Consider the following 19,155-nt stretch of genomic DNA (forward strand, 5'->3'; position numbering starts at 1 on the left):
GAAAGCCTATGTCCTGAATGGCAAATTGTAGTAAGGTGAGGCATGGGGATAGAAGGGTGATCCAGAACAGTAGCTGCTGATAAAGAAATGTGCTGGCAATTCCAAACAATAAGTTATTGCTTTTGATGTCAGATTTCCTTGAATAAATGGGGAGTTGCTAAGTATTTTGATACTGCAAGCAACTGCTGCTATTACTTTGAATAAAAAGAAAAAACTGCAAGTTTGTGGAATATTGTTTACTGTTAATCAACACATCTTAACCAAAGTCTTCACAATACTCAAAACTACATTTAAGTACACAATAGTCTCAATCACAAAAAACAAGCACAACAATTAAATTACGTAAGGCCTTAAAAGCACAGTGTGTATTGTAGGAATATTATTTTGTTCACAATTAGGCCACATATAATTAAGTTTATTTTTCATAGTTTTATTCATGTAAAATGCATTCAAGGGAAAGGCAACTTAAGTTTATTTTATAATGAGTTAATAGAAAAATGTCAATATTCTCTTCTTGTCACTCCTCCCACCCCACAGAGGCCCAATTAGTAAAATTTCCATACAATACTCAAAAACAATAAGCTTTTACACTAAACATCCAAAATTAGCCTGATCAGACAACTGCTACATTGCAAACTCTTTATTACAATGTTGGATAAACTTCAAGGTTCTTCTTAATCACACGTTGTGGCTCTAGAAAATCAGTGTTTAAAACTACATGGTTCAAGAAGTCTTCTAGGTTTTAAGTCTGGTTTCAAAGAGGTATTTTGTGGCCTCAGTAGCAATCATGTGAATGATACCTGCATTACAACAATGATAATTTGTAGAATTACTCTGGCAAGATTAGGACTCCTGAGAACATGAGTGGATACATTTTATAATCCTGAAAGCTAATAGACAATACGAGTACAAAATAACTAAAGGAAAACTAAGCACAAAAGAAATAAAAAATACGGGAAAAGATATCTATTTTCCCCCTCTCTCTCTGTAACAGGGCATGAGTAATTTCCAGTGACTGTTTATTCTCATTACATACATTAGTATTTGCTCAAATTTCATGGCTATTACATTTTTACAGAACAACAGTTTAGAAGTCAGTTTTTTAATTACACCTGTGCAACAGAGTAAGTCACAGTACACTTTGAGATGTTTAAAAAATATTTATAAACTTGGTTTTGATATGCTAAAGCACTTGGCAACACTTTTACAGCATTTGGTTTTATATAATTAAATTTTCTTACAGTACTCCTTGTGATCTTTTTCTTTACATCTAAGAAGAAAAAACCTCACACAAAGAAATACGAACTGCCAGTCTGACTGCATGATCATGTAATTCCAGTTTATAATGCTGACATTAAAACCTTCATTAATTATGTTGACAAATCATTACCTGTAGATTTAACGAAGGCAACCAAGATGATTTGAAAACACAACATTCAGGTTTTAAGTTATATATTTATCAAAGTGTGCAGTTCTGCAGTGAAATGAAAAAAACATGTAAATACACAATGAAAGTTACAAGTTCACCAGCTCCTGTGACACAAAATGTTTTAATCTTTCAAGGTACTGTCCATAGAGTTCCACATCATTATGGCCTGCTCCTTCTACCCACAGTGGTTCTACAGGTCTCTGGCAACGCTCAAATAATGCCAGGCCATGTGAAAAGTCAATTACTTCATCTTCAGTTCCATGGATTATTAAGACAGGAGATGTTATTTTAGAAATTTTGTCAATGCTGTAAAGAAAAAGATTATATCTATGAAAACAACAGCATAGTTCTGAAATACAACAAAAATTTTCTTGAGTTAAGATTTACTTAGTTTTTTGGTCTTATAGAAACATATTGCAAATGACTTTGCTCACAGTTACCCAGACTAACAATTTACTGGACGGAACTACTTGTTAAAACTATTTACATGTTATATACAGGAAAATGAATTACTTTACAGATACCCACTAAAATGATTAGAGATGCAAAGCGCCTAGAAGGTTTACAAAGTTTTGTAAACTTCTTCAAATCAAATGCTCCTCTTCAATGTTATTCACTGATTTTTCTCCAATTCTTTTATTAAACTTTTGAAAAGAATTTCAGATAATATGCCAGACTACTTGTTTCTCTAGTTGAGAACTTCTGTTATAGAGAAAATACATGCTGAAAAAAAAAATATCCTACAACTTACTTTGGGAATGCATCAAAGCAGTAAGTCTTCTTTGTATCAGGAAAAGCTACTCGCATTCCTGAGGTCAGTGGAGAATGAAGAATTACAGCAGCACTTTCATATCTAGCAGCAAGATCCACAGATGGTACTGTTCCTATACTCTGGCCATATATAATCACATTTTCAGGGCGAATTCCATACCTAGAAAATTAGAAATGTTTAAAAAGTGGCATATAAAGTGAAACAGACGCAACCAACAGAGCAAGACAAAAAAAGCATTTCTGAAGACGAAAATTTTCACAATGCTATCAACTATGAAACAGCAGCTGGTAGAAGAACAAGCAACTTTGTTTATGACATTCCTGACTAAAACACACAATTATTTATTTACTCTCTATTTGCAGTAATTTTTTTCCTTATGCTTGAATGATATTGGAATAACGATTTAAATTTTTAAATACAGATTTGTGAATGCAGTGTGGCTTGTTAAAGTCTTTACTCTTAATTCCAGTGGACCTACAACAGAAAACTGATTAGAGCCTTAATAGATCTTTGGTTATCATCACATAAAGCATAATCAAGCCTGCAAAAATTTGGTCAGCTTTACTCTTCTGCTATCTGATAAAACCTGCAAGCTGGTACATTGCTTATAAATTTAGAGAGACTTAAAGCTTGCCCATACTGACAATGAGCAGTATAATGATATTGATCATTCCACATAATAGCCAAGAAGCTTGTTCTTATCAAACTAATCCACAAGCAAGACAGCCCAGCAGGGAATACAGAATCGAAATCAAAGCCTTCCTCCTAGTAAGATGCAATTAACAAGGGCAAACAAAAGAAACATCTAGTTAACACTCATACAAGTAATTTTAATATATTTTTCAGCATTAGTGTGAACACAAAAAGCAATTGCTGCCCAAATTATACGGGAAAAGCCTCTGAAGAGAACGATAATGTGGCCAAGAACAGTGCCTGCAAAAAAAGTGAGCTGATCCACTGCCCTGTACCCCTAACCAGGGACTCTTAGCACAGGTCAGACTGCAGCAGTGTATCTAAACTTGGGAAAGGAAGTACCTTGAATAGGAAGGGATACCACATTGCACTCAAGAAAACCCCATATACAAAAAACCCCAAAACCAACAGCTACCCTTCCCAAAACCCCACAAAATACACCAAAAAATCAAACTCCGCCCAATCATCTCTAAAAAAAGTCCAAAGCCCCCAGATTAAACCAAAAAACCCAAACCCAAATAATTGTTCTCATGCATTATTAAAAACTTGTTCAACTTTTTAAGTAAGAGCAGCCTAGCCTAACGTCACTGTGGAAGAGCAGGAGGTAGGTTTGACACTTGCCACTTTAAAAGGAATGAAAATCAACTATAGGAAAGAGCACCTGTTACCTTGTCTACAATAAAGGCATGCATATTTTCTGTCAACATTATATAACAACACACATAGCCACAAAGAAGTTATCAAATTTCTATATTTTGCATATCTCCAGTAAAGTCAGGGGAGCAGAAGATTGGAAGAAATTCACAAGTATCTTATAAACATGGGTAACTGTATATATATATAAATAACTGTATGGGTAACCAAACACTAAAATCAGTAAAGTCTAAGAGACTAAAGATCAGGAACGTTAGGAAAAAAAGTGTTTCATGTGTATCAAGACATTCAAATTACCAACCAACAAAACAGTTCCCTCCAAATCCACAAGTACTTCTTAATATGCCAGAAAAAATGTTTCCTAAGTTGCATTCATATATAATAAACAATTAATAAAAAAATATGCATTCATCTATAATAAACAATTAATAAAAAATATGCATCTAGGGAGATTTCAAGATTGTAGTATTACCTACATGTTATCAGCAGCAGAACTCATTAGGCATGCCATTAACTTGCTAAATTTGGTATAAAACCCACTATTCACATCTAAAATTATCAATTTAATATTTGTATGTTTATTTAATTTGAGTTCTGATAAAGTGAAATGTAAAAGGTTTCAAAGTATTAGCACAGAGGCAGACTCTGCCTGACACAGGAATCTTGCTACATCATGACTACTAAATCACTATCAGTGTTTCCTAGAAAGAGTTTTTAGTCATAATCAGATCATGATCAAATTAACACTTCTAAAACTCTAAGTCTTCATCATCAGCCTGGAACTACTAACAGCCCCTTCACAACAGTTCTCAAAGAAAAAGCAATTTCAAGTGTTAACAATATTTTCTGAAAATTCCAACACACATAAATAAAATAAATTAAAGCTTTGAAACAAAAGACAAATCTAAAGTCATCATTATTTCTGCATCTCTTCTGAAACACCCGAGAACATAGGTGCTATCCTTTTACAATTCGCCTCTCAATTCACATCACATTTGTCCCTTATGAAAGTACAGGACAGCCTTCCCTCCTTCCAACATAATCTGAACAAAACTTGCATTAATATGTTGCATCACTAGTATGGCATGTAGTTTGCACAGCACATTATGATAAAACAGTATTCAAATAATAAACCTTGCCAATTACCACACTTGGGTTTCCTTGAATGTTGAGTTTTACAAGATACAGGCCATTACACAGGAATTTCAAAGCACAGCTTAAAAACTCTATTTCAGAACATACATTCTCCTCTTTCTCATTATTCTTTCCCCTATTTTTTCATCAAATTCTTTCAGCCTCAAGATAGATAAATGACAGCTACAACAAATAAGCCAAGAAAAGCATTTACAATATCTGGATTGAAGTAATCCTTACTCCATCACAGTCAAATAGTTTGCGTCACAGTGCCCACCAGAAAATACATGCTTTGCAATCAATAAACTAAAGAAGTCAGTAACCCAAAGTGGTAGTTCAAAGTACACTTCTGAGTATTATGGCTTGAGTAGGATGGAAACCTAAATAATCAAACCCTCCCTCCCAAATAAAAAACTCCAAGCAGCTTGGAAAACAGATTACATCTGCTCATTCCAGTCTTCCCTTTCCTCTTGAAAAGGTTTAGTGGGCTGATCCTGGCTAGGTGCCAGGCACCCACCAAAGCAGCTCTTTCTCTCATTCCGCTTCACAGCTGGACAGGGAGAGAAAATTTAATGACGAGATCATGGGCTGAGGTAAGGACTGGGAGAGATGGTTCATCAAATGTCATCTCTAGATGTAGAGATATTAATTGAACTTATTACTAACAAAATCATAGCAGGATAATGAGAAGTAAAACAGACTTTAAAAGTACCTTCCCCTCATGCCTCCCTCCTTCCCAGCTCTCCCTCTCCCCCAGCAGCACAGGGACACAGGGAATGGGAGTTAGGCTCAGTTCATCCCATGTTGTTTCTCTCACTGTTCAGGGTGAGGAGTCCTTCCCCAGTTCACCACAGCATCCCCGGTTCTCCACAAACTTCTCTGTTGTCTGACATCTGTCCCACAGGCAACAGTCCCCCTCAGACTGCTGCAGGGTGGGTCCCTCTTCCATGGGGTCACAACCTCCCTTCACCCACGCACCCTGGGGTGCAGTCCCTCAGGGACAGGCTGCTCCAGCGTGCGCTCCTCTCTCCACAGGTCTCCCATGGGGTCACAGCCTCCCTTCAGGCATCCCCTGCTCTGGTGTGGGGCTCCTCTGGTGCCTGGAGCACCTCCTGCCCGTCCTTCCCACTGACCCTGGTGTCTGCAGTGCTGTTCCCATCACATGTTCTCCTTTCACTCTTCTCTGGCTGAAATTACAACTGTGCAAGGATTTCTTTTTCCCCCTCTTCTTAAATATGCTATCCCAGAGGCTCTACCATAACTTCTAATCGGCCCAGCCCTGGCCAGTGGCACAGCCATCTTTGGGGCCAACAGAGCTTGGCTCTGCCAGAAATGAAGGAAGCCTCTGGCAGCTTCTCAGAGAAGGCATCCCTGTAGGCCCCTGCTACCAAAGCTTGACCAGGCAAACCCAATGTAATAGGCTTCTGAAATATTTAGAAAAAACAAAGAGATGAACTGTCCCTCTGTTGCTATTTCTCAAAAGTATCACTTTACGATCTACAACAGAAAAAATATTGAAAAGGTACATGTTTCTAAGTTTCCTACTCATAAAATTTACTTTTGACAGACTCATAGTCTGTTAAACTCCAGGAAGTTTTGTGTCAAATTATCAGATGACCATACCTGGTCTCCCAAAGGAGGAGTGTCAGATCAAGAGAAAAAGTCACAGTAACACTGTTCTCTTAATCAGAGCCTTGTAAGTACAGGCCATCCTGAGGAAGGGGAACATGACATTTACAGAGCCATATGCTTCAACTGGTTCCTCTGCTTACAAGAGGTCAAAGACATGCTGTAAAGACTGTTGCTATCTTTGAAAGCTCATTATGTTGATAATAGGACTAATGTAAACACTGTTGTCAACTCCAGTAATCTTAGATAAACCTGTGTCAGCATAGACAGACCTTCAGGGTGGGGGTGAAGGTAATGAAGGGTGTTTTTAGGTTTGGGGATTTTTTTTAAAGCCATAATCACCAAAAAGGACCTTGGAAGAAAACCTTAAAAGTAGCTATGCACAGATGTACCAGCGTGATGGTTTTGCCAAGAAAGCACTATTCTTCATGGACAAGGCATTCTGGGCAGAACCTGGTACAAAACTTGATATTTTCTGCAGTTTATAGGCTAACTGCAACATCTTTCTCTTTCAGCAGAGCAGCTGAAATTTCAATTCCTTTCAACATCCAATTCATCCTTTATGCTCACACAGTTAAAGGTTACCTGCCTGGAAAGCAGATGGAATCTAAAGAGCGGTTTTGACACAGAACCTGTGTTCATGTAAGCTTCCTGACATCCTCACAGAGTGTCTGAGCATTTACGAATTTCTGCCTCGTCACCACACTGAAGGCACAGGTTAATGTCACTACAAAGCTAAACTATAGCTGAACAGAAAGAACCACTTTCCTATTTGCAGCTTCAGCAATGCATTCCCCCTCATTAGGCTTTAACAGTTAATAAAAGGAACTAAATAAACCTTGTCTGGGAGTAGTAGAGCAATAGCTTCAGTGCTCCTTTGTGCTGCCTGTGTTCAGGGACAGGCAGGAAACAGCATGCCACTGCTGGGTGAGGAAGGTGCAAGCCAATAAGGAGTTGTAACTGTGCCAGACTGTTCCAGTGCCTGGAACCAGGGCCCAAGATAACACTAATGAAGCCAGTATTCTTTTCTGTGGCCCTATATATGCTGACCAGATGTAGATGGTCTCTGTAAAAGAGGCAATCCTGAACACTTTTGGCCTGATCTTTTCAGCTTCTGGTAGGAAAAGAACTGCTAAGCAATAATGAAATATTCTTTTTTCCCCTTGGTGATTTAGCAGAAACTCTTTTCACCATTTCTTTGATATTTCTGTATTTGTAGCAAGACCTTTCCTGCACTTTACTAAACACTTATCTTACTGGTGGTCCACCTTTCCTCTGCCACTCCATTCTCTTTTTCTCTTCATGGAATCACAGAGCAGTTTAGGTTGGAATGTAGTATAGTCCACACCCTTGCCATAGGGAGGTAATATTAATATTTCACTGAATCAAGTTGCTCAAAGTTCTGTCTAACCCCTAAATACTTTAATTGGATGTCCATCACTAACATTGGATATTAACCTTATTTTATATTTTCACTGGATATTTACCATATTATCATAATGCAATAAGAAAACTACAAAATGCATGTCTAGCTGTGACAATGTAGGTAGAATTTTTTTGTTTCTTTGGGTTTTATCCTTTGTTTTTGGTTTTTAATTTCAGTTACCTTTAAGAAACAAATACTAGCAGAAATTACCATGCTGCAGTGTACCTGCCATTTTGTTCCAGATATACATAAGGGAGACAAAGTAATTTATATTTACTTCTGAACTACTGCTCTTAATCTAGAAGACTTGATTGCTTTACAATAATGAAATAAGTATTGATAAGATCAAGCTTAGAAGAGTACATTTTCCATAGTACCTCTTTAGGCTTACACTAGATGCTCTAGAGAAGCTACAGTTTGCAAAGCTATTGCAACACATACATTTAGAAACCTGACACAGCACTTGGGGCACATGGAACAAGGGGGAACATACTGAGGGAATTTTCAATGTACATTCAGAATCTTCTGTCATCATGGACATAACACATGAAATTACAGCTGCAAGTTGCCGAACACGAAGGGCATGAAGCTCATCCACACCTGTAACTCTCAACATTTTAGGCCACATTTAAATTCAGGAGCACACAGCGCTTCCTCAAATGATGCAGGCATCCCCCTTCTTGCGCATACAGTATTTTACAAAGGAAGAAGAAAAAAGGAACTAAGTTTTATGAGAGGCAAACCCATTGTCCACATTATATCAACAAACTGCACCTTCTTTGCCTCTCTCACAGTTTGGCCTTTCTAAACTTTAAAATGCTACCAATACATCAAGATTTGTCAAGATTTCTCTTCCACAATAATTGAGCTACTTTTCCCTGTCAATTTAAAGATACCCTCAATTTCTCTCCAAATGTATAAAACTAGAGTACCTCAACTTCTAGCTGAACTCCCCCCCTTCTACTTCTGAATTAAAAAAAAAACAAAAAAAGGAGTTTATGAATTGTGAAATGAACAATTTGGTCAACATCTGAAGAGACAGTATTATTCCTATACCTGGCTGTTCAATTTATGGACATTCTGTCCACTTTGACACATTGTCTGATGGTGAGATTTACCCTTTAATTTTTCAATTATTATGCAGTCCATGATAAGCAACAATGAAAGGGCTGTTTCGCTTCTTACAGGTAAATCTGGTCATGAGGCAACCTGGCACATCTTCAGAGGTTTCTGAATGAGTGCCACCTGCCCTGCATTTGCCTGGGGCTGGTTAAACCTTTCCACCCTTGCTAGGGTGTCATCAAAGGCCTTCAGAGACCAGAACAGCAGAAAATAGGCGTATCCCAAAGTGACTCTTGGCATTTCAACACTTGGTAGTTATGACAGCTGGAAAAAGAATCTCCTTACTTGCAGCTTTTATACAGTCCCATGCACATGAATATGCAACAATGTACAACTTTTCCAAAATTGATGAAGGCAGTGAATCACACCACCTTCTCTCATGGCCATCATCCACATAGGTAGTGACTGCTTCCTATTAACATCTTCAAAGGAGGTAAAGAATAGGGACACAACTCAGCATCTACATCTGCTGTTTACCTGTTCTGATAGGCTGCCAAACTAGTTTTATGTATTCACTTCCACGAATATTAATATTCACAGCAAAATCTCATCATCACCCTCAGCATGAGTTCCAGACTATTTCACCCCAGGTGTCCAGTCCCCACTGGACAGCTGTGCTGACTTACAGGTGAGTATGTGGATTGCCTTCCCAAGACACAAGATTTGTATCTTAAGTTTTCTCACTAGTATCTTAAATAAAGACTAGCAAGTCTTTACCACAAGTGGTTGACTGTAGAATTAAGTCTGCATCAGAATTTCAATTACCCCAGAAACACCTTTTAGTGTTGGGTTCTACGATTTCATTTTTCAGAACAGGGAGTGCAGGGAGCTATGGCTGTGATCAAACTCTGAAGGTAACTTCTCCATTCTTTTCTTCATCACATCACAAACTGGGAGACAGAGTTTAAAACTTTCTGATCCTTTCTTATCTCATTTCATCAACAAGAATTCCCAAGGAGTCACAGCTATACTCACATTAATCCTGCAAACAAACCATTGAATTACTTTGTTTTTGCAGAATTAGTTATAAACGTTAAAGACTGTACCAACGTGAAACTGACAGAAGAAGTTACGCTATGAAAGTAGCTTCAGATATACATTGAGTATTTTAACTCAGCTGAGCACTGTCTCACGGCTCAAGAGAACACCATAGCTGGATAACCAAACTGTGAGCTAGTATATCCAGAGTCAAGTGCTGAACTTCCCCCTGATACATCCAGCATTCAGATACAAGGATGAGACCACGTCAGCCAATTGGAAAGCTATTTTAAGTACTACAGGTGTAACTGGTAATACCAACCTCTTTTTCAGCAGTAGACCAAATTCAGTTCATGTGTGTGAAATTCACACACATGAAGTTGAGCAAACCAACTGAAACTTCATACACTCTACAGAATTACCTAATTGCTACAGGAGGTGAAACAATAATAAAAAAAAGGCAGACAAAAAAAAGGGACCAAGGTGAGGTCATTCTTAAACATAAGAATATCTTATAAAAGATATATTTAGAGGTCTCCCCAACAATGTCTGCTGACAAATGAGCATACGTATATAAAACATTACAATCACAGAATAGTTGGGGTAAGGGACCTTTAAACACCCTTTAATTCCACCTTCCCTGCCATGGGCAGGGATACTTTCCACTAGATCAATCTGCTGAAAGTTCCATTCAACCACAACTTGAACACTTCCTGGGAAGGGGAAGTTGACCACAATTTCTCTGGACAACTGGTTCTACTTGTGGCAACTTCTCTGGCAATTTGTTCCTGTGCTTTATCACCCTCACAGAAAAGAATTTATTTCTTATATCTAATGTCAATCTACCTTCTTTCACTTTAAAGCCATTAGCCTGTGTCCTATCAATTATGAACAATCTTATTTGTTTAGAGAAAATACACTTCATTGCTTAAGAATAGTGGTGAGAATTCAAATTGTAATCACATTTCTTTGCAGATTTTATATTCAGACATTCATTACGAGGAAGAAGAAACAATAATTACAAATTAGTTTATAAAACAGAGCCTGTAAACTGACATAAAGTATTATGTTTCACCATCTAGTTCTCTTCCATTTTCTGTCACATTTAAATAGTTCAGATTGTCTTCCAAATTGCTCACAAACCACATTATGTTTTTGGTAAATGTTATAGCTAATCACCTACCAGCTACAAACCATGGTTAACAGTGCACCTGTTGCAGCTTTTGGCTTATGGAACAGCCATATCTCAACTTTCCATTGCAATAAAAATAAACACCAAAAGGTAATCCAACAACCTAGTATGCATGTTTTTGAATAGATGAAGCTGAAAACCTGTCTCCTGCAGTTGAATGAGGTTTATGATAATAAGCTTTTTCCCTATTTAATACATGGATAACATATGCTTCTTTGAAATCATACTATTGTTGTAACGTAAAATGAGTGCAAGACTAAATGTGTATTTAAAGCACTGAAGAGGGGTAATCTGCTCATTAATACTACATTGATGAAGTTCTAAACTCACTGTGACAATAACCAGGATCCAGGATTTAAAGCCCTCATGCCCTTACACTAAGTCAAATCCCTGATACTATAATTATTAAACAGGATGCTCAAGTTGCAATGACTGAGCTGCAACAACACATTTCAGGTTTTTATACCTTTTTGATATGAAATACACAGTGTACTGGGATTTTCTGGTGGGCAGTTATTCTTATGATAGAATACTATTTTAAAAGTAGTATTTATCGTCTGGGTATTTGTAACCATGAGAAGACTATTGAGCTAAATGGAAAAAATTATAGTGAAAATTGCTCTCAAATTAGAGAAGCTGCACATATTTGGTGCAGGATTCTGTAGGATTCTCACTTATATCAGTGAATACATTCACAGTCTTTCATTTTGCTATTTTATGTCCCATAAAACCAGAGGCTTAGAACACAGAAATCACTGAAATAACATCTTTCCATTTGTATTTTTTTCTTGTCCATTTTTATTCTGCTTGAGTTAACATCACTGCTCGAAATCCCTCTTTTTTTGTTCCCACCATAAGGTATTTACACAGATCTGTTACAAACTCTCCCACACATTATGTTTTGTGAAGCTAGCTTTGTATATAAAGCAAAAAGATGTTTTCTCTTTGGAAATGCTGTAGCTGCCAGTCAGAATGCTGAAACAAAGGTGATATCAACACCACACAGAAATAAAGAGTCTCACCAAGTTCTCTTGTACCAGCTTTTACTCTGCCCCTCCCTACAGAAAAAGTAGGTGATGGAAATTATCTGAAGAAACAACCTGCATTTTCTCACAATAGTGGGTTAATCACTGGGGTATCAATCATTAGAGGCTTTTCCCAATTTTTTAAATTTTGCAGTTGAGAAGATTCCGAACTATGACAATAAGGAAGATACTCTACTTGTTCAAGACTAGACCACAGCTTATTAAATTTAATTCCATTGCAATTTTTCCAGTAGGTAAGTAATATATACTGATCCTGCTTAATACTGACAATGCCTTCAACATCAGGCATCGCCAGTCAGCCTGGATATGAATCCACTAATTCTAAATCACAGCACTGCTGTTTCAACTACCAATGCATGTGAAATAAAACCATTTGACAAGAATGCTGTAAAAGAAAAATGGCAACTAATGTCTTACCTTGTTCTAAGAGCCACCCAAGCAGCATCAATGTCAGCATAGAGATTCTTCTCCGTAGGCTTCCCAGAACTTGCGCCATATCCAGAATAATCATAGGAGAATATGTTGCAATTAATCCGTGAACCCAGTCCTATATAAAAGCTGCTCATCTGACCCAGGTCAACAGCATTTCCATGTGAGAAGAGCAAAGTGTACTTGGCGTTAGGTGAGCAACGCACGAACATACAGGCAATCCTGTTGCCTTTACATGTTCTAGTCATGAAGCACTCAATGGCATCTTTTTCCCTGGAAGAATATTGCCAGTCTGCTCGCTCTGAGAGATGCAAAGTCCAGCGACTGCCACTCTCATCACACATCAGTGTGTATGTGGGATCAGGAGGTAAGAATGCCAGCTTAGAGGCAATTTTCCCTGGGCATGGTGGACAACAGAACAGGCAACACAGTTCACTAAAGGAAAGATTATTCATCTTCTAGTCTGAAATGAGAAGAGAGAATAATATCAGTTTCCAGGTACAATCTGACATTAAAAAAATCCAACTTACAAAAAAAAAAGTGAACACAATATCTCTAGGAAATAATGCATAACTTCTGAACATTTAACACAACAAAGACTTAAATCCATATATGTATATTTCTGTATAATATTCAATTTTATATTATTAGTTATTTCACAATGGGTATATTAGTAAAGGGGAGTGATAACTCTAAAGCACTGCCAGATATCAAAAGTAAAACATCATTACCCAGAGAAGGAACAAGAATTTGTTTTCGACTTTCTTTGGCGGAAATGAAGTTCCTCCTCTTAAGACATTAAGAAAAACGTTCTTCCCATTGACAAATACATACGTGATAAAAGAACAATTAAAGTATGTTGCAGAGTTGCAGCATACTAAGGTTGTGCAGATTTCTGCAGCTAAAAGTCACTACAGCATCTCCTAAATACAAAGAAAATACATTGCAATCACTGGCTATGGCTCCTGCAAGCACTATCAGAAATATGAAGGGTGCATGAAGGTCAAAACGTAGAAGACAAAACAAGATGATGCTTCTGGGTTAGCAAACACTCTAGAGCTTTGGTACACAAAAACGTAGCCATAAACTTATCTTCACTCCTCATACTTGCCGACATAAATATTTTGAAAACCTTCAAAGAAGTTCTTAGCTGTATTGCCCATGGGAATTGGGATTGTATAAATGACACAATTGGTGGGGTTTTTTTGCCATGCTTCAAGAAACATCTCCCTAACTAAATCCTCTATCACAAATATTTGTTAAACCAGCATAATCTATAGCACCAATTCAAAGCATTAGTTTCAATAGTGGTGAGGGGGAGGACAAAAAAGATAAACACACCTATACCTAAAGCAAGACAGGTAAAGATAGAGTTGCCCTTAAAATAGACCTTGTGTTTCTCTTAATTTATACCAGTGAGAAGGGAGTGGGGGGAAATCTTTTGTTGCGGCAATATTTTTTCTCAGAGATAAGAAAAGCAATGAAATTTGACAAGTACTGTGCTGGAAACCAGCACACCAAAGATAACCATTTACTCTACTTTCCTTGAGTTAAGGCATCTGACGTTTCATCTTAACAACTTTTACAACTTAAACAACTTTTTCATACCAGATCTACCTACATGTCCCAAGTTCATCTCCTGACAGTTCCCTGTGAACATGAACACTTACAATTTCACATACTGACTTTGACTCAAGCTACAAAACAAGCAGATTTCAGTTGTCTACAGTACCATGCTGCTCCAGAAGTATTTGGGTCATCCAACACTAAAATCTTGCTGCTAACTGTGACACCTAACAATATTTAGCTATTTCAAATTTTGTCCTTAAATTTGTACAGAAGCATAGTTTTCATGCATAAATTTCTTTTTAAAGAAACTTCAAGGACAGTGCTGCAAAAACACTTTAACATGTGTCACAGAACAACTATCTGTATTTTTGGATGCATGAATGGTCTCTTCCTGGTGGTACAGTATGAAAGCATACTGCAAACAATGTTACATGGAGCATACTTTTAGAGCAGCAAAACCAGGCACAGTGAGACAGTCTGACAAACACACAAGCATACATGGAATATCACAAAAAAAAGAGGCTGCCACAGCTAAGGTTTTTCACCCAGGTCTCAAGATTTTGCAGCTAAGGTTTTTCACCCAGGTCTCTAGTTTTCTTCAAAACAGAGGGAAACCACAGAGGTTTGGACGTGGGAGATCAACACTCCCAATTTAGAGGACATGGCGGGAAGTACTGATCAGCTCCCTTAAGAAGGTAGATAGGCTCTTAAAGAAGATCCTGGATAAAGGACCATATTCCTGATATCTGAAGTAACAATAATATTGTGTTTCAGCACAATTAGTCACTCAAATATGGAATAACTCACCTTTGTCAGATGAGATAATGTGAACATTAAGTTTCAGTTATACCCACAAGTCAGGATAAGTGGAAGGAGTCTATGGAGGAAGTCAAACTATTAGCAAAAGATTTAGATTGTCTTATGCAAAGTAAAAATCCTACTGTTTTGTGGGGTGGTGGTGGTGTCTATTTGTTCCTTCCTCATTTCTTTTGTAATTATGAGCACCAAAGAAGCAACTTCTTTCACCTCGACTTAAGGAGTTCATCTTCACAGTCCAGTCTCAACATGCTTTTTTTCCAAGTACTTATAACACAATACTCAAAATCACTTCTATTTCTATCAGAAACTATTAAATGGATCTATTCTGAGTGAGTTTTCCCACCTGTACAGAAACGCTGAAGGTGAAGTTAGATATTATATTTTATTCTAAGGGGATGACTATTATTTTTTGGGAAAAATTTAAAAGAATTTGTACCTCCAAAAGTGAGATACAAATAGTTTGTTTTGCCCAGGAACAGCAGACTGCACTCTTACCAGCATGTAATGAGAACTACAGAATTTCTCATTTCTTCCAAATCCCCTTGTCAGAAGGAATTAGAACAGGAGTTTACATTATTTGAAAGTATAAACAGCCCAGAAACACTACAAATATGATCTCACTCATAAAATATTTGCTATTTACCCAAGTAATTTCAGAAGACTGGAAACTGGCCTGCAGGATTCACACACAGGGCCGTACAGCAGTAAACCACAGTGAATTAGCTGATGTGGTGGTAATGTCCCCAACATAGTGTAAATGTGCAAAAAATGGGTTGTCACCAGATATGGCAAATGACATGCTGAAGACAGCAGATGAAGTATTATTCCTCCCCTGTGCTAGACTAATGCAGGCTTTATGTATTGATCTTTTAATCCAATGGAAAATATGCCAACTGAAACAAAAGATTCTGATTCATTCTCCAACTAAATCATGGCTAATAACAACTCTCTTCTTTAAAACAAACACATGCTACTTTCTTCATTCAGAAGACCCAAGACAACCAGCAGGTCACTAACTGAACCAATTTGATACAAAACACCTACTGAACTTCCACAGGAGAATAGCTCCAACTAAATACAAACAATGTTTCTATTATACTGGAACTGGTTTGTCTTTCACTGTGATGGATTGTATTCACATGAGAGTGTGAATAAGCTGGACGTGTGCTTTATCTGGATTCTTAGTGAAGCTGAGGCAAAAACAACTCTGACTAGATTAATTTAAGCATATGGTTCCACAAGTACAGATGAGTAACTTTAATGGGACTCATTTGACTAAGATATGCTGTGAATACCTAAGGTATAGTCTAACACCTTCTGAGCATGTATGATGTAAATCTCTGTGCTCATTACAGCATAATCAGATGCTGAGAGCAACACACCCCAACAACACAACTATCTCACCTTCTACTTGACATTTCAGTAGTAATAAAAATGCCAGGGCTGTTCTGCAAACACAGTTCCTACAGATGGTAAAATATACTAACAACAAAAAGAATACTATAAAGAAATATACACCCCCTTTAAAATTATACTGCATTTTTAGTAAATAAGTATGAAAATTCTATAGAAGAGACTGCAAAAAGCTTTTCTATTGCAGCAATAGAGGCTAAGAAATAAAACAGACCCAAACTATACTACTTATCCCTTCTGGGATAGCTTTTAAAAAGAAAGCAAGAGCATTTTATCAATTTTATCTCTTTAACTCTCTTATGAATAAAGATTTAACATATAAAATTGCAAATGTAAAATTGCCCACAGGCAGTGATTTCAATTCATTCTGTGGCAATTAGCCTTTTCATAAAGGCTGACAGAAGTGGGAAAATGTCTATTTAATCTTAAAGAACACCTCAAGTATTTATCTTGTGCTTCCTAGGATAACACAAATGTAATTTTTTCACATAAGAATTTATTCCTGTCCTCCTATCTCTTTGTACATAATAACAAGACAGTGGAACCTATTATTCACATCTTTGAATACTTCGCTATGTATTAGTCTCAAAACCAGTCCAACCTTGCAAACACTTATCTAGAAATCTTATATTTACATTAGATAGAAATTATTCTAACTGTTTATTTAAATTAAATTGCCGACTTCATGGGAACTATTCACAAGAACAAAGTCAAACTCATAAATATAGCTGCTGGTTTGGAACTTTAAGTGTTGTTCAAACCATAACGGGCAAGATATTCAAATTGTTGGGGGCTTTTTTTATTTGTCTGGTTTTTTTGTTTGGTGGTTTGTTTTGGTTTGGTTGTTTTGTTTTTGTTTTTTTGTATATGTGTGTATTTTGGTTGAGGGTTTGTTGTTTGATTGGGGGTTTTTTTCATCTTTATTGTTCATTATCTACTGCTGAAACAAGAAATTCTAAAGCATTTTTCCTCACACTTCCATCGAGCACAATGCAATAAGAACTTGAGTTCAAGCTACTACTGAAGTACCGACATTTATTTCAACACCTGTGTAATATTAGAAATGGAACAGAACTCTATGAACATCCTTTAACTAGTCCAACAGTTAAAGCAACAAAATGTTCAGAGAAAAAGAAATCATTAGCGTCTGATTCAGTACCACATAAAAGGATTAAGAGAATATTAAGAAAGAATATGCAGTAAGTCCAGAAAACAACACAAAGTATGTTCAATTATGAAAAAGCTATATTAAGAAATACTGTGAAGTAAGTGTTTAAGATAATTTTCAAAGGACAAAGTAGGCTACATGAAAACAGAGAAGCCTGATCAAACCAAAACTTTACTTTGGTTAATTTGATTCTAAACAAATAAACACTCCTTCTAGTCTTACAAATTCGATCTATTTTAACACATATAATTTATTTATCCTCTGCTGGTTACTTTGTGTATATCAAAACCTAAGGCCTCAGCTGAAAAAAGAAAGGGAATCCAGGGAACATTAACTGAAAAACCCAGACATTCTTTATCAACCGAAGAACAAACGAAACCTCTAAAGGCTCCAGATAGACAACTGCGGGATTAAGCCGATTACATAATGCCTTGCATGCTCTAAGCAAGCCTCTGCCCCCGGAGCTGCCCTGCTGAAGGCACCCGCCGGTGGCTGGCGCTGAAGACCCGCGGTGTCCCGGCCCGGGGTCCCGGTGTCCCGCTGTCCCGGCTCAGGCCGGCCCGGTGTCCCGGTGTCCCGGTGTCCCGGCTCAGGCCGGCCCGGTGTCCCGGTGTCCCGGTGTCCCGGCTCAGGCCGGCCCGGTGTCCCGGTGTCCCGGTGTCCCGGCTCAGGCCGGCCCGGTGTCCCGGTGTCCCGGTGTCCCGGCTCAGGCCGGCCCGGTGTCCCGGTGTCCCGGCTCAGGCCGGCCCGGTGTCCCGGTGTCCCGGCTCAGGCCGGCCGGCCACCAGCACAGAGCTCCGCCCTCAACGCCGCTCTGCGCCCAGGTACTTCTACTCTGATTTCCGCAGCCGTGAACTTTCCTAGTTAATTGCTGACCAAATACTTTAAATTTTTATATTAATAATACCTGAGAGCAATGTTGAGGCCAGCGTCACTTCCACCCTCTACAGCAGAAGCTGAAGGAATAAATTTAACCAGGCTGGCGGGAACTAAATTAACTCCTCAGGTGTCCGAATCTGAAAAGGGCTCCGCCGAAGTCCTCAGCAGTGACCCAAAGCAGTGACTCAAAGTTCAGAGCCCGAAAAGCCAGACTTCAACACGCGTGTCACAAGTCAGGGCGCCCGTTTCCAACAACGGAGTCCAGGGCAAGACCACGGAGACGGGAGCACCGGACAGCACCCGGGCACCCCGAGGCAGGCGACACCCCCAGAGACCCCCGAGCCCAGCGACACAGGGACGCGGGCAGGAGGCACGCGGGGTCGGCAGCACTCCGCCCGGTTCGTGCCGCAGACCGAAGCCGCGCCGCCCGCCTCTCCGAGGAAACGCCGGTGGCGGCCGCGGGCCCTTCCGCCCGCCCCAGGGGCCGCCACACGCCTGCGCCAGGCGGCGCGGACGGGCCGCGGGTCCGAGCCGGGCAAGAGACACGGACGGAGCCGCGAGGGGGAAACAACTCGCCCTCACGCCGCGGCAGCGGGTCACCCGCACACCGTCCATCCCCACAACGCCGGGGGAGGACAGTCCCTACCTGCACCTGGCGCTCCGCTCGGCGGCCCCGCTCTCTCCCGACTGCCGGGTCGGCGGGCCGTGGGGACACCGACTGTGCTGAGTAACGGCGCGGCGGGAGGCGGCCGTCAGCGCCCCGGCCCCGGCCGGAGAACGCGCGGCCCTGGCAGCGGTGAGCC

At 39.1% G+C, this 19,155-nt stretch overlaps 1 protein-coding gene across 3 annotated transcripts; it reads right to left on the reverse strand.

Moving 5' to 3' along the window:
* Window positions 1-221: 221 nt before the first annotated feature.
* ABHD17B (abhydrolase domain containing 17B, depalmitoylase) lies at window positions 222-19,122 on the reverse strand. Of its 3 annotated transcripts, none has more exons than XM_063180197.1 (4): window positions 18,999-19,122; window positions 12,493-12,967; window positions 2,181-2,360; window positions 222-1,735 (listed from the first exon to the last, which is right to left on the reverse strand). In XM_063180197.1, exons 2-4 carry the CDS (start codon window positions 12,957-12,959, stop codon window positions 1,516-1,518), a joined length of 867 nt encoding a protein of 288 aa, XP_063036267.1. In that variant the 5' UTR covers window positions 12,960-12,967; window positions 18,999-19,122; the 3' UTR covers window positions 222-1,515. The 3 variants fall into 3 exon arrangements, with proteins under 3 accessions (XP_063036267.1, XP_063036268.1, XP_063036269.1); XM_063180198.1 differs by lacking the exon at window positions 18,999-19,122 and adding an exon at window positions 18,381-18,656; XM_063180199.1 differs by lacking the exon at window positions 18,999-19,122 and adding an exon at window positions 14,881-14,902.
* Window positions 19,123-19,155: the final 33 nt, after the last annotated feature.

This window comes from Melospiza melodia, chromosome Z (genome assembly GCF_035770615.1).
Source record: "Melospiza melodia melodia isolate bMelMel2 chromosome Z, bMelMel2.pri, whole genome shotgun sequence".
Lineage (NCBI taxonomy): Eukaryota > Metazoa > Chordata > Aves > Passeriformes > Passerellidae > Melospiza > Melospiza melodia.

Coding starts and splice junctions, on each gene's coding strand:
- ABHD17B (XM_063180197.1), bottom strand. CDS start 12,959: ATGAATAATCTTTCCTTTAGTGAACTGTGTTGCCTGTTCTGTTGTCCA. Junction 2,361..12,492: donor TGGGTGGCTCTTAGAACAAG/GTAAGACATTAG, acceptor CTAATTTTCTAG/GTATGGAATTCGCCCTGAAA. Junction 1,736..2,180: donor TGCTTTGATGCATTCCCAAA/GTAAGTTGTAGG, acceptor TTTTCTTTACAG/CATTGACAAAATTTCTAAAA.